Source organism: Schistocerca americana, chromosome 5 (assembly GCF_021461395.2).
Source record: "Schistocerca americana isolate TAMUIC-IGC-003095 chromosome 5, iqSchAmer2.1, whole genome shotgun sequence".
Lineage (NCBI taxonomy): Eukaryota > Metazoa > Arthropoda > Insecta > Orthoptera > Acrididae > Schistocerca > Schistocerca americana.
Genome location: NC_060123.1, coordinates 157,079,850 through 157,096,654, shown reverse-complemented (window position 1 = coordinate 157,096,654; position 16,805 = coordinate 157,079,850). Strand labels below are relative to the sequence as shown.

The following is a 16,805-nucleotide window of genomic DNA, read 5'->3' as shown; positions in this document are numbered from 1 at the left end:
CAAGGGGGCTGAGAACTAAGGTGGTGGGGGGCGAGGGTGCCGCACTTGCCCCCTCCTGGAATCTGATCTGGGGCTGTATAAATAGCTCTGAGCACTATGCGACTTAACTTCTGAGGTCATCAGTCGCCTAGAACTTAGAACTAATTAAATCTAACTAACCTAAGGACATCACACACATCCATGCCCGAGGCAGGATTCGAACCTGCGACCGTAGCGGTCGCTCGGCTCCAGACTGTAGCGCCTAGAACCACACGGCCACTCCGGCCGGCCTGGGGCTGTAGACTTTATTACAAAATCCTCTCGCATTTCTAGCTCTGAATGTTTACCAATCCACTAAATCGAAGATTTAGCATTGGCTAGTGAGGAATACTGTGGTGTTTTATAGTTTATTTCCGTTCCACCGGCCGTGTGGCCGAACGGTTCTAGGCGCTTCAGTCTGGAACCGCGCGACCGCTACGGTCGCAGGTTCGAATCCTGCCTCGGGCATGGATGTGTGTGATGTCCTTAGGTTAGTTAGGTTTAAGTAGTTCTAAGTTCTAGAGGACTGATGACCTCAGATGTTAAGTCCCATAGTGCTCAGAGCCATTTGAACCATTTCTGTTCCCTGCCACTGATAAGTATTAATTTGGCATTTCTGCCTGATTATTTTTTGTTTCTATTCAACAGGATTTTCTCAATCGTTATGGTTTTGTTTCCAGTTTCAGAGTTTTAATTTTCAGTAGCAACCTAAGTTTCCTGGTTTATAAGTAACTACATTTCTTTTGAACAACTCGATAAATACCCTGGACTTAATCATGAGAAGGATATAATTGTAGATCGCTGAATCAAAATGGTAGTATTTATACTAATGATACAGAAAGATGTACTTGGCACACACTAATGAAATATGCTTACCGTTGAGGTATTAAAATCACTGAGTGATTAACTATCCGTCGTTTAAAATACCGCACGTTCTGTGTAATTCCTCTAACACTGTGTTTATTGGGCTCTACACGTTTTCAAACTCTTGGAATCAATTACATCAAAACTATAAATTTTATAATCTTGTACCCTTTTGCATAAATGGTCTTTTCTTTACCGAACCACGCGATAATGCATGTAACATAGTAGTCAAACAGACACGTAATTCATTTCAACATTTTCAATATTCATAATGAGCTTTGTACAATTTATCATATGAATTTAAAAAAAATCTGTTATACAATACTAGTATAATAAAGCCTGTGGCAGTAAAAAAAATTCAAAAAAATAAAAAATGAAAAAAATTCCTTAACTGTGAAGAGCCAGATGCGGATGTTAACCACGGTCCTCCTGAATACGACTTCAACGCTATAAGCAAAGTACGGTAATAGGTTTCGAGAGTCAAGTTTGCATTATCATATGTAACTGTCTAAGACACCGTGAACTGTGCCGGCCGGAGTGGCCGAGCGGTTCTAGGCGCTGCAGTCTGGAACCGCGCGACCGCTACGGTCGCAGGTTCGAATCCTGCCTCGGGCATGGATGTGTGTGATGTCCTTAGGTTAGTTAGGTTTAACTAGTTCTAAGTTCTAGGGGACTGATGACCTTAGAAGTCAACTCCCATAGTGCTCAGAGCCATTTGAAGCATTTAGCCCACCGTGAACTGTACTAATTGGCGCTACGTAATACATACAACTAGGCCGAGCGCCTGCGACATCGGCCACCCGCTAAAATGACTTGTCAAGGGGGCCCCGGGCCGAGTAGGTGTCAGCTTTGCCGGTCATACTGTACACGCAGACTCTCGTCGGCGGCCATCAGGCGGCCTCAACTGCGCAACACCGGGTCGCGGTGTACGAGGGGCGTTTGAAAAGCCCGTGCAAAAATAAAAACTACTTACCTGTTTGGGGTAAGCCTTTTTTATTTTTCGACATAGTCTCCTTTAAGCTTATACACTTAGCCCAACGATGTTCAAATTTGTTGATCCATTCCGAATAACAGGAATTGTCCAAGTCTGCAAAATAGCTATTAGTTGCTGCAATCATCTCCTCGTTTGAATAAAATCTTCGTCCCGCCAGCCATTTCTTCAAATTGGGGAACAAATAGTAGTCCGAGGGAGCCAAGTCTGGAAAACAGGGGGGATGTGAAACGAGTTGGAATCCTATTTCCATTAACCACAACTGCTGAGGTGTGTACTGGTGCATTGTGATGGAAAAGGACTTTTTTGCGGTCCAATTACCGGCGTTTTTCTTGCAGCTCGGTTTTCAAACGGTCCAATAACGATGAATAATATGCACCTGCAATAGTTCTAAATTTTTTCAGATAGTCGATGAGGATTATCCCTTGCGAATCCCAAAAGACAGTCGCAATAAACTTTCCGGCCTAAGGAATGGTTCAAATGGCTCTGAGCACTATGGGACTTAATATCTGAGGTCATCAGTCCCCTATACCTTAGAACTACTTAAACCAAACTAACCTGAGGACATCACACACATCCATGCCCGAGGCAGGATTCGAACCTGCGACCGTAGCAGTCGCGCGGTTCCGGACTGAAGCATCAAGAACCGCTTGGCCACCGCGGCCGGCTGAAGGAATGGTCTTCGACTTTTTTGGTGCAGATTCTCCCTGGTAACCCATTGTTCAGGCTGTTGTTTGGTCTAAGGAGTACGAGGTTTAATCCACAGTGACGAAATGACGGTTAAAGTCCTGCGCATTCTTCCTGAACAGCCGCAAATCATCTTTGCAACACTTCACACGATTCAGTTTTTGATCAAGCGTGAGCAATCTCGGAATCCATCTTGCGGATAGCTTTCTCATGTCCAAATATTTAGCAAAATATTATGTACCCATTCATTCAAGATGCCCACAACACTAGCAATCTCACGCACGTTAACTCTTCTGTCATCCGCCACCATATCATGGATTTTATCAATGATTTCTGGAGTCGTAACCTCCACAGGGCGTCCAGAACGCTCAGCATCACTGGTGCCCATGTGGCAACTCCGAAAAATTTGAAACCACTTATAAACTGTTCTAATCGAAGATGCAGAGTCACCATAATGTTTATCAAGCTTCTCTTTAGTCTCGTGAGTCGTTTTGCCTTTCATAAAGTAATGTTTGATCACAACATGAAATTCTTTTTTGTCCATTTTTTGACAATCACTCGACTTCCTTGATTCACATGAATGCCAAACACAAAGAAATACACCAATATGGCTGAAACTTTGTGTCCGTTCTTTCCAAAGATGCTACTAACTAAACATGACCTCGATACGCGCCGATGGTGCCATCTCTCGGACTTTGCACGGACTTTCCAAACGCCCCTCGTACACGGACCTAATTTCTTCTGCACGCCACGTGACTGGAAATAGACCGAGATGTACCCTGGAGCGGTCGTCCTCTACAGCCCCGCGCCGAGGCTCGGAAGGGTTCGCACCGAGTGAGCCGCCTGGGCAGGAGCCGCGAGCTTCTGCTCACCGTCGGTCAGGTGGTCATTCCGGTGGCACCGTAGCAGCTACGGGGCAGTCCACCGTGAGCACATCTCTGAGACGTCGACCGACCCAGGAACAGCTTACGTCCGCGGCCATCCATTAAGGTTACATGGTTCTCGACGCCGCTCATCCAAGAAGCACCCGAGTAACTGTGCGTTGTTTTACTTTCCCAGCAATGCCGAACTTATGTCTTTCTCTACAGATGCTATTTTGTTGTATAACGGGGACACTGGTGTTTTTCATTCCTTATTGTGGGACTCAAAATCAGCCAGTAGATCAGTTTCTTTGTACGTCAGGAGGGACATTGTGTTAACAGTTTAGAGGTAACAAAATCCTTACAAGCGGCTTGGAAGTTTTTCTGTCCGTAGTTTGCGAACATAGCACTACGTGCCTGTAAACCCACAGAACTCGCCTTTTTAAAAATTATTTTCACCGTCCTATCGTTGCCATAATACGATACAAGAACATACACAACATCTCCGCAAAAGACTACGCATTTTAAATCGAAAACCCCTGGTAAACGCAACGAGAGTAAGGGATGTCGATATCTTTATTTACAGCACTGCAGTACATAAACTGTTTAATGTCTTATCAATAGTCTAATTTTAATATTAATCGCTTGACCTTCGGTTAAACAGAATAATGAAACTACACCACGAGGATTCAACAATAACCTTGGTTCTCAGCTTGTCGTGTGAATTCTATGTAGATCAATTTGGAATTCAGATTTTGACATTTAAGACTCAATATCCACTTTGGATACCAGAAGTTTTTACTAAATTTTAAAGCAGGCAGTGCTTTACAGCATGAATGAACTTCAAAAGCGCCATCATGCAGTTCCGAAAGATGCATTAGGGATAAAAAACATTTTGACTACTGTAAAAATAACCTAGATCATGTGACCATTATCTGGCCTAAATATTTCAACTCTACAGCCAACGCTGTCACAAGAAATTCAATGACGACAAGTAATATAATAACGAATCTGGTTACCGTCACTAGATGTGAGATAGATCACCCACGTCAAGAATGTTTAACAGACATAGAAAACACGAAGACAATGTTGTTAATACACATAGCACACAAGTTTCATTTCTTATTCAGTTCATTTTATGAATTAGTATAGTTAAATAATAATGAAGACGATCTCAACGGACGCTGTAGGTGGTTCAAGGTAGAGCTTTTCAGTTTCTCAAAACTTATATTTTCCACATTGAGACTCAACCTGACACACAGAAAAATTACATCTAACTATTTAAAAGAGGGTATCAACCAATCTACTGTTCTGGTGCTACTTTATTTTCTTCAAATGTTCCATTTTAAGTTCTACTATATAGTCGGGTTACTTCCATCACGCCAATACAGAAGTTTTGGGCTACGCTATAAACACACTGCTTAATTCTGTGCGCTTTTCACTACGTTGAACAACCACAGATATACCTCCACACTAAAAAGAAGATAACTTTTTTCTAACGTGTCTTCAACAAGTTCATCATAACAAAAAGGAATTACAGACATTGGCGGCGAGTAAGCATTGATTTAAATCAATGGAGAAAGTTGAAAATTTGTGCTGGACCGTGTATCGAACGCAGGTCTGCTGCTTACCAGGCAGATGCGCTGACCCTGTGTTATCCAGACACAGTGGTCACCGCAACTGCACGGGCTACCGTAGCACGCCTCCCGTGAGACTTAAAATTCTTAACTTATCCACACACTACGAATGTAGTGATCCTTGCCCATTATCCCTATCACTCGTGGCATTTCGCCAATTCCCGTAAGTATTGGAGCATCGTGTTCATTTGCACTGAAGTAATGAATTGGTCGTCCTCACATTAATCATTATAGCTGGAGTCATGCTCGCATCTGACAAGGCAGCAAAAGGGTGTGAGACGTGACCTTTTTAAAGAAACCGTCCCAACTTACTCAGTGAGGACCACCGAGACATTCCACGGTTTAGCCCGCTAGGAGGTGATAGAAAGCAGGAATCGATACGTGGAGAATGCATCGATCTTTTAATTTTTTCAATTGGATTGTAAGTGCTTTACAATTAACATTTCATATGTGAAAGCATGATATCCGCCGATACATTACATATATTTATTAACTACTTATGAACATTATCAGCGTGTCGATTAAAACATTGTTGTAATCAAATACCAGCTTTGTTATCCTTTCTGCAAAGCGACTACAGTCTGACTGTCGAGTATATTGTCATGGTGGCATGTTGTTCCTCACTGCAACAGAAAAGTTGTTTGGCTAATCATTTCTTCGATCCTGGAAGCGGTGCAAAGCCACTTGGTGCCAGATCCTACTTGAATGGTTGTAGCAGTTGGGTTGATGCAACTATGCGCGGCCGGCCACTGACGAAGAGAAGGCGGCCCTGACAACATACCACTTTTTTTTTTTAAGGGATCGGCGCCTCCATCGGAATGTCCTCTGATAAGCAGCCGTATCCATTGTTGCAACCGATACCTTCCTCAACTGAGGAACTGCAAGATTCCAGAATGAAATGGCTGGACAGACTGGTGGCACGTTTTTTATTATGGAGGTAAGAAAGATGTTACAATTAATGCGACTAATGTTTCAATCAACATAATGATTATATTGATATATAGTACATACAAACATGTTGTATTTTTCAGCTTTACATTACTCAATGTATGTAAACGTGTGCCTTCAGTTTCTCAGGTTTTCTGCGTGTTACAATAATAATGATAACCTTTTCAAGAAAGAAGTATAAGTTTTTTAAATTTATTGTACCTCTGTAGTTCTTTAAACTACACTTCGTATGAAGGATTTTCAATGACCGTGTGCAGGACGTTGTGGCTATATTAGTCATATTGTTCAAGCTTAAACTATTGCGTGCTTGTGTCGCTAAAACGAATGCAAAAGCTTACAAAAAATAAATCGTCAAAATTGAATATTTGTTCACGGTGGTAATTCGTAGCCCTATTAATTACAAATTTGCTCATTAGAAAGACCGAGCGTGAAGAACGAGATTTTGAATCAATCATTCGTCAATAAACTCAATGAAAATGGTATGTTTTAACACTACAGAGAGTCAGTATTTAAGCGCGGAACGTCTGTTGTAATGACATATGTATTTTGATCAGCGACAAGGACAATACGACAGCCAGCAATACTCTGCATCTCTGCAGCCTAGCATTTGCTTTCTCAAAGTGCCCTGAAATTTTTGGTCGATGTTAAATTTGGGGATTTAGTAATACTTGTCGAATAGATTTTCGCGGATTCTAGTTGGCCCTGAGCACTATGGGACTTAACATCTGAGGTCATCAGTCCCCTAGAACTTAGAACTACTTAAACCTAACCAGACTGACGCGCCTAGAGCCGCTCGGCCACTCAGGCCGGCCGCGGATTCTAGTTCTGAACTGCAGTTGCTGCTTGGTGCTTGTAAAAATTTCGTGTAATGTTACATGCGATCAGGACCTACTTTCACACGTGTTTTCGCACTATGAATATTTTCCGCAGGACGTTTAGCTGACTTTAAAATTGCCTGCGATTATTTCACGGTGAACGACGCTTGGTCAGAACCGTATTTTACACAGTAATGCAACTTGAATTTGAGCATCGAATTGTTTACAACCAGACAGGTCAGTAGATCTGTCGTCACATCACTAGACCTTACACAGATTTATTTATAATACTGTAAAGGTACTTTATTAGGACACTTGTTTCCCGTCATCCTTATATTCCTGCCCGTAACTTAGTTGATTTTAGCGGCACTAATACAGTATTTTGGGCAATGCAACAGATGTGTGGCTGCCCCGTAGACACGTAAAAGGCTCTTGAACACCAAACAAAGTTTTATTTAGTCCAGGTTGTAGAGAGTGGGGAGGGAGGAACGGTCGCAACATATAGCACGGTGCAGAAAAAAAAAGAAGCAAACCCACTCAGCCTTTCCATAAGTCGTTAAGTACATATTATCACTACACTGATAAACAAACTGACAAGATTTTTACGTCTCGTAACGCATTTTTCATTCTCATTAAAATTTTAAAAGCAGTTTGCTCTATCTGGCCAGGGCGAGAATGAAACCATCCCTTCCACACACGGAGTCGGCCGGGGTGGCCGAGCGGTTCTAGGCGCTACAGTCTGGAACCGCGCGACCGCTACGGGCGCAGGTTCGAATCCTGCCTCGGGCATGGATGTGTGTGATGTCCTCAGGTTAGTTTGGTTTAAGTAGTTCTAAGTTCTAGGGGACTCATGACCTTAGACGTTAAGTCCCATAGTGCTCAGAGCCATTTGAACCACACACGGAAATATTTTCCTCTTTAGTTGATGTCAAATGGTGTCTTTCAAGGTATTACGTCAAGTATCGGAGTTTAAGTATGGTGGCTGTTAACCTATTCAGATAAGACAAGCTTCAAGGCAGTATTATTACACTATGGGAAAAGAAATGTGTGTGTCAGTAGCAGCCGGATATTCTGCCCACCTGAAAGGGACTTACGAAAGAATGTCGCTCCTACAAAATATCCGTTATCGGGAATACAACTAACGTGATTTGAAAGTAATCGTATATTCTTGAAAATGAAAACAGCATGCAGCAGGAATAATGTTTTATCTGCATCTGAAATAGCAGGGACGGAAAGCACTACTACAGAAAGACGAAATGGTCGATTAGAGACATAACGCAGCCAGCAAGTAAAAACGTTCTTTTTGTAGCTATCGTTGAGCTTTAGTCTACAGTTTTTAGCACATTTGCACACTAACAGTACAGTACGGGAGAGAGTAAGCATTGCTTATATTTCAAGCAACGTTAATCAGAAACGACTCTGCGGCCTACAGAAGTTTACTCGCCAAAAAGTAACAGCGAGGCGCCACTGTTCATAATCAAGAAGAGCACACTATAAGTGGTTACTTCCTAAGGCAGAACGTGAACCGATATCCGGAATCTTAAATTCACTTCGATTTTCGTGTTAAATTTTAACTCTGCCGTAAATACAATCATCAATTTGACGTTATCAAGTTTATGATAGCACAGGGACGTGGAAAGTTTTGAAGTATGCTTATGGGACTACAGAAATGTAACAAAATTCGCGCCAACTTTGACGCCGATCTATACATGGGTTGGAAAACGGCAAAAGTTTTTGATTACACTGTAACAGGTTTGGGAACTTTTCTGTGCGAGCAAGGTTATTTCCCGCTCCCGAACGGCGACAAATAGTGACCGAAAATCATTTCTCTCCCGAATGTCTCCGTCAGACCGATGGCAACAAATATTCTGTTTTGGACTAACCTAAATATCTTTGTATTAAATTTGGCGTAACAGGCAATGGCATAAAAAGACTGAAAAGTTATAATTACAATTAAATAAAGACTGAATCGGTACAAGAAATACAATGATATTCTTCGGAAATTTCGTCAAGAGTATATGCTCTTATACTTAGCGAACTGACACAAGAAACAAGATAATAATCGTTAAGTTACATGTAAAGCGCAATCCCTTAATGGATTACGAGCATCGGTACTACATTAAGTGTTCCAAGTTTTCAACAAGCGCAGATCATATATCACAAACTTTTGTATGCATTGAAACACTTGACGAATAACGTGAGTTTTACGTAAATACTAACTTCCGCTCATCTCCAATGCAGTGATGTGATCCCCGTAATCAAGAGTTGTAAAGTGCTTTCTATTTGGTGATACGTGACTATAATAGCTGAAGAATTATCTTATTCACTTCAGAGCATACGCAACGGACATCTCTGTGTTTAAGCCTGATATAACCTTTTAAATAAACATATGTTTTAGATATTAAACATAGTCCACATCCTTGGGGACCATTTGACTTTGGATCTGCGGAACGGGCATTAGCATATACATATTGTTTCTGTGACTACATAAAAGTCAATTTGCTCCGTTGTTAGACGCTTTTTGCTTACTTTATTTTCAAATCATCTTCAGCGACCTATAATACACATATTGCTTCTTTTTACGCACATGTATTAGATGAGTAATGAAATGAACTGTTTCTGAACTTTTCCACGTTACAGTTTTAGTTTAAACACATTTTCGAACAAAAATTACACTAGGTTTTTAAGAGTTTTCGTTTTAGAACGAATTCTTGTGGTCCTTCTTACGATTTTACCGTGATGGTATTGTCTTTCCTTGTTCTACAGAATCCAGGATGTCCTATTCTTGACATTTTTTGGGCATAAATGGATTAAATACATGTTTCAAATAAGACACTGGCGGAAACGTTCAGAGTAAGTAAGTGACTCTGTGTGTGTGTGTGTGTGTGTGTGTGTGTGTGTGTGTGTGTGTGTGTATGGTACACAAACGACAAAAATAGGACAGCGTGGCGTGTACACATCAACCAAATTTAGTTCGAATGTCGCCCATGTATGAATAGGATCACATGGGAATGCAACGAGTAACCAGAAACTATATTTTAGAAAGACGTCATGATCTATGAACACATATCTTACATATGAACATAATTCGAAATAACATATGTCGTGTATGCCCTTGAAGTCGTTCGGAAATAGAAGAAGCGGATGCGCTTGGCAGCCTTTTATTTAGTCGTAGGGAGGAGATTTATACTCTAAACGACATTTATAATTATTTTCGCAACTAAGTAACAACAGAAAATACGTCAAATGCTGCTGCATTATGTATATTTGGTTTTATGACATGTTCTACGTCCCTGAGGATCTCCTCACTATCGAACTGTAAAACGAAAAGTAGACTATATCTTCTGTAAGGATTTTTGACATATTGTTAGAATTTGATTACAAAGTAACCAAATTTGTAACTTTTGGAGGGGGTCTGAGAATTGAGATGTTGTGTTACAATCAATTCCTGGCCAAATACTGCCAAAAGCGCCTAGCTTGTATGGAAATATTGCCATTGTCACTGACTAGCAATAAACAACAAGGAACTAGAACAGCCATGTAGACACTAGCATCTCCTGTTAGAAACCACGGATTACGGATTCGTTACGCTCTGCTCTTCACAAGCAGAAAACACTAACGCTGAAACAATTGTCACTGTTTCAAATCGGAATATGCCACAGTTTTCCTGACCCAGAGCTTATGCATTCCGAGGAGCTACTAACATTTCGGCAGTTCAATAACAAGCAAATCTCTATACAGGCGCAGTAGAAATAAAATATATGCATGAGCAGAAGGATTGGACTACAACTTCAAGTTTCTGTTGTTCGCCTTTGTAAATGTATTTGTTACTACCTTTCGGACAGGAGTGGTAGAGTATAATGAAGAGGAAGGGAGGACGAAAGTTTCAAAAGGGCAAGAAGAGCGTCAAAAAAGTTACAAAGAAATGTGTGGCGCTATATATTTGAATGAGGCACCTAGTCTATGCCTGTTAAATTGCAGTACTAGTCTGGAGGCCATGTATGACATTAGAAACTCCAGTCAGAAGCTTGTATACAATATGAACAATCATAGTGTTCGGATGAGAGTTTTTCGGGAGAAAAAAGGATGTTGCAAAGGATGAGATTAATATGCCCGCAAACCTATGTGATGCTGGCATGTAGTTTCTGCTTGTCTCTGTTTAAAAGGCGCGTTACACGAACGAACAACTGAACGATAAAATAAACTATAAAAGGACACTTCGCGTGTACATTCTTCTACGATTCAGCATGGCAAATTCGCTAGGTTTTTTTTTTTCTATAAGTTTACTATAGAGATGCGATATATACTATCGATCTCCAGTATCAATCATTTCTCGGCCTTTTATGACCCCAGATGTCAGTAATGAAAACAAAAACTTCTCTTTTTTGTAATGAGACAGCTTACGTGTGTGTGTAAGCCATCGTAAGCTTCGCATTACTTTTACACTGAATATTAAATCATACTCTTATTTGCTCAAACTGGTTTTAAATTTTCGAAGATGCTCTCCAACGCATACAGGTTACTGCCCACGGAATTCTTATCGATGGAATTCCAGATTTACGACCGTGTTCCAAATAATGACGTAATTTCTGAAATTCTGGAGTGGCGAAGATCACCAGAAATTTTCCTCATTCACATCTCACCCTAGGCAGACCGTCGTACAAAAATGTAACTTGAGTAGGAAAAGAAATGCTTGGGAAAGATATACCAGAGGTTGCGTTCAGTATCGGAAATTTAGTATACATATTCAAAGACATACGCTGGAAGAACGTACTGAACCCTATCTGGAGGAAATATATCGCCCACCTGATTGATAAGGAAGAATACTCTTTGACATTTAAATACGATGTTAGTAATGGCTGCTTGCGGGGTTTGCAGCCTGTGTTTGGGCACACTCGTTACCGCTAGTCAAATACACTGCTACGCCAAGCAGAGGACAATGGGGTACACACTATGCTGTTGTGGGGTTTTCAGCACGACATCCTGACTATATTAAGAAACCTTCTTTCTCGGACTAAATAATAAAAAATAGGCTGCTTTCTATTGATTTAAGGAAGCAAAAATTAGCACAGTAAGTTTATTGAATATTCCATCAATGAAACCAACAGAAATAAAGAATTAATGAAATTACCTGGCATACTAAAACTGCATATAGGTTCAAGACTCGAACCCGGAACCTTGTCTGCAGCAGGTAATGCTCTTAATGACTGAGCTATCCGGGTACGTGTCATGATTCGCGTTCACAGTTTTACTTCCGCTAGTACGCATCTACTAACTTCCCCACAGTAGTAGCATTCCTGGAAGAAAGTATATTGCGGAGAAATGACTCAGTCACAGACAAAAGGACTGTTCCCAAATGGTAAATCCCTCTTTTGTGTCCGGACATGGACCATATCTGAACGTAACTGGCGGGAGGGCAACAACCAGCAGTGACTGTGGCAAAATACTCACAGCAGATCATAGCCTGAAAGACAGTGCACAAGAAACAAGGAAATTATGAAGAAACCCATTAGCTATTCAATCAATTGGCCCAACGACGGAACAGCGAAGTGGAACTAGTACAAGAGGGCTAAAATAAATGGGTGGTACGCTGTGAAAAATGAAGTAATAGTTTCTGGTTCGTCGCCATGCGATCTGGAGACAGAAAAATGTAGCTGAGTCTATCTACACTCCTCATATGGCAAATACATTAAAGTGAACAGAAAATTAGCGCAAGGAGGTAAGACAATACATTATTTCATTGTACTATCAGTGTAAATCTACAATAAACATTAATAAGATAAAAGTGGTTGTAGTAGCAGCAACATATTACTGTTAGTAGCAGCTATTGATGTATTCACGACGGTGGTTTAGGGTTTAGTAGCTGGGTCAGATAATTTCAGTGTCAGTAGACTAAGAAGCTGCATTCCACATTCTTTTTATCATAGCCAAATTAAAAACAAGTAAGAACCGACAGAACATTCTCTGTGATTGGAAAAGGATGCCTGACCGGGAACAGGATTTGATTCTATAGAAACTGTACAGGGATTTGAGTGTACGTTGCTAATATAATGTTAAAATGGTAGTCATAAAAGTACATAAATATAGCACACTGAGTATGGACAATACTCTAATTTTAAATTAAGATTTAGCGCAGAAAAAAATAAAATTGCAAATGTAATATTAATATGTTACACAATTTAAAAGTTGATGTGTAAAGTTCTGTTATTCTTTGGGAGAAATTGGATTATTATGAATGAATAAATAAATAAATGACATAAGGCAATATCAGTAAGACTGGCGATATTTAATTGGCAATGGGCAATGTTTACGATCAGGCTCCAAATTGGATGACTATATTTGCTTGATTGCCATTTCGTACTTCCCACTCATTGCTGATAGCAATTTCATTTGCAGTAGCTACGGAGCATTTTAGCGAGTTCTTACAGTGCTCATCTTCAGCTACAACTACATGGATACTCTGCAAATCACTCTTAAGTGGCTGGCAGATGGTTTATCGAACCACCTTCACAAATATTCTCTATTACTCCACTCTCGAACAACGTGCAGTAAGAAACGAACACACATCCTTCCGTGCGAGCTCTGATTTCCCTTAATTTACTGTGATGATCGTAGGTAGGCGTCAGCAAAACAGTATCCTTTACGAATGTTGCTCGCCTTAATAGTTAGTCACTTAACTCCTATACTTTCAGCATCTACGCGAATATTTAAGCATACCTTGGATTCCCGCGGAGCGCAGCGTGGTGCAGGGCGTTGAAGCCGTTGTTGTTGGTGAGCATGATGTCGGCGTTGTGGTCCAGCAGCAGCGTCAGCATGTCGTCGCGCTTCTTCGATATAGCGTCGTGTAGGGGTGTATCGCCTTCCGAGTCCTTAAACATACCGAAAAACCTACCATGAGCTGATTTAATCAAGAGCGCAAATCGAGCCAAGAGTCTACTTCCTTCGCACAAAATTACGAATGGTGTGCTTCATCAGTTAGTATCAATAATTGCCGAACATCTAAATTACAGTATTTAAATGTAATGTTTGTTCCCTGTCCAGAAGTCACATTCACGCACTGAATTACGGACTACATGCTCACTTACCTGAATTGCGTGTCATGTCCCCAATGCGTATTGGACTCTACTGGCAGTAATATATATCTGAAGATAATTAGTTACATTTTCTCTTCGAATGAAATGAAATGATCGTATGGCATTACGGGCCAGGAGAGCCGACTGGAGTCGTCGCCACTTTGGCGACTTGCGCGTCTATAATAATGCCGTATGGCGTGGAGAAGGAAATAGATAATCTGTTAGATCACTACCAGTTTGTCTTTAGGAACGGTACAGCAACCACAGAGGCAGTTCTAAGTTGCGGTTGACAATGGAAGCAAGACTGAGGAAAAATCATGTCACATTCGCTGGATTCGTCGGCCTGGAAAAAGTGTTCGACAATGTCAAATAGCGTAAGATGCCCGAAATTCTTACAAAAATAGGAGTAAGCTATAGGGAAAGACGAGTAATACACAGTATGTACAAGGACCAACAGGGAATAGCACAGCTGGAAAACCAAGAAGTGTTCGGATTAAAAAGATTGTACGACAGGGATGTAGTCGTTCGCCCCTAATGTTCAATCTATACACCTAAAAAGCAATGACCAAAGTAAAAGAAAGGTTCAAGAGTGGGGTTAAAATTCAAGGTGACCTATATGAATGATCAGATTCGTTAAATCAGGGAAAGTGAAAAAGAATTATACGATATATTGAATAGAATGAACAGTGTAAGGCTTGAGAGTAAATCGAAGAAATACGAAAGTAATGCGAAGTAGCAGAAATGAGAACAGCGAGAAATTTAACATCAGCATTGGTGATCACGAAATAGACGCAGTTAAGGAATTCTGTTACATGTGCACCAAAATAACCCATGACGGACAGAACAAGGACGACATAAAGTGCAGACTAGCACTGGTAATAAGGGAATTCCCAGCCAACATAAGTCTACTAACCTCAAATATATATATTTATCGAACAAAATTTCTGAGAGGGTATGTTTGGAGCACATCATTGTACGGTAGTGAAACACAGATTGTGGGAAAACCGGGACAAACGAGAATCGAAGCACGTGAGATGAAAATTAGGTAGACAGATAAGATAAGGAGTGAGTAAATGCTCTCAAGAATCGACGAGGAAAGGAATTTATGGAAAACACTGACAAGAAGAAGAGACACAACAACAGGACACCTGTTAAGACATCGAGGAACAAATTCCATGTTGCTTGAAGGAACTATTGAGGGTAAAAACTGCTGAAGACGACACAGATTGGAATACATCCAGCAAATAATTGAGGACGTAGGCTGCAATTGCTTCTCTGAGATGAAAAGGTTGGCACAGGAAAGGACTTCGTGGCGAGCCGCACAAACCAGTCAGAACGCTGATGACTCAGAACAAAGAGCATCACGGTTTGATGGAATTCTTTCTATTGCACGCTACTTCGGCGACTTGCATGTTTTTGAGCCAACGGCAACCGGCAGTCCAACCAAGTACTAATAGTGCCCGGTGCTTCTAACGCTGCAGGGCGATTAGCTGTTTCCTCTTGGACCTGTAGGCTTGAAGTCAGATTTATCCTCCAGTGTAGTATTGACCTTAGCGTTGTTTGAAATGAAATATTCGTATACAGTGTTGTCAAATATTGAAATAATGTCTTAAACATATTAGTTTGTTCAAGAGTTACTTAGTTTTCGTAATTGGTGCATCCAAAAGAGCTGATGCTGATCCACCTTTTGTAGACTAACGCTGTTGACAAGTTGCCCATTATCACTTTCAGGCAACAACAATGTCTGTCATGTCGACACCGACATCGAAACGCAACTAAAGTCACTTCGTAAAATCTGTCCAGTTGTGGAGCAGCAGTTCAAATGGTTCAAATGGCTCTGAGTACTATCGGACTTAACATCTGAGGTCATCAGTCCCCTAGAACTTAGAACTACTTAAACCTAACTAACCTACGGACATCACACACATCCATGACCGAGGCAGGATTCGAACCTGCGACCGTAGCTGTCGCGCGGTTCCAGAGTGAAGCGCCTAGAACCGCTCGGCCACAACGGCTGGTTGGAGCAGCTGTTACCGCCTATTCCTCAATTCCTTTTGATCGCCGCTTTATTCTTGATCGTTGTAAATAACCACAATGCAGAATGTAAGATGATGACAGACTTTAGGACGCTCGACCACTGACTCTTTTAGCATCCGTGGAATCGAACAGTCTCACTCACCCAGGAACCGTTGAGTTTCTCATTGCCCCGTCCTACAAATGTTGCGTAGTACAATGTTTTCTGCATTTACCAGCCAATTATTGCTCAGCTCGAAAACGTGACAGATAAGTCGACTACTGGAGGTGTAACAACCTTGTACGCCCCATATAGATGTGTATGAGAGATGATCACGGAACTTTAGAATACTTGTTTAGAATACTTGCAAAACACCTGTAGTGTTAACTGAGCAAAGCCGTATATCGAGATAAACGACAATTCTACAGCCTCCATTATACAGTGTATTCCAAAGAGAGTCATCTGAATTCATAAGACCATATATTCAACATCAATGAATATAGGCATTTATGGTTTCTCACATCACACTGGGTGAACATCGCGCTGGTACTCAAGGCCCACCTCAGCTACACGATTCGTGAACATTTCGAAAACTTCACTGACTTTCACATGAATAACACTACACGAAGACAGTCGGGGTACGTACGGTCTTACGCGCCTTGTCACGGTTCGCGCGGCTCCCTCGTCGGAGGTCGAGTCCTCCCTTGGGCGTGTGTGTGTGTGTGTGTGTGTGTGTGTGTGTGTGTGTGTGGTCGATAGCGTAAGTTAGTTTAAGTAGTGTGTAAGCCTAGGGACCGATGACCGATGACCTTAGCAGTTTGGTCCCATAGACCTTACCACAAATTTCCAATTTTACAGTCGGGGTACACATATTCCGTCCCGGGGGTAACGGGATGCT

General features: G+C 41.3%; 1 protein-coding gene across 1 annotated transcript in view; it reads right to left on the bottom strand.

Moving 5' to 3' along the window:
• LOC124615605 (E3 ubiquitin-protein ligase mib1) overlaps positions 1–16,805 on the bottom strand; it is a 617,197-nt gene that overhangs the window by 210,844 nt on the left and 389,548 nt on the right. Inside the window, exon 11 of the mRNA XM_047143599.1 lies at positions 13,538–13,689. Within this exon, the coding sequence (XP_046999555.1) occupies positions 13,538–13,689 (152 nt within the window). The remainder of the gene's footprint in view (positions 1–13,537; positions 13,690–16,805) is intronic.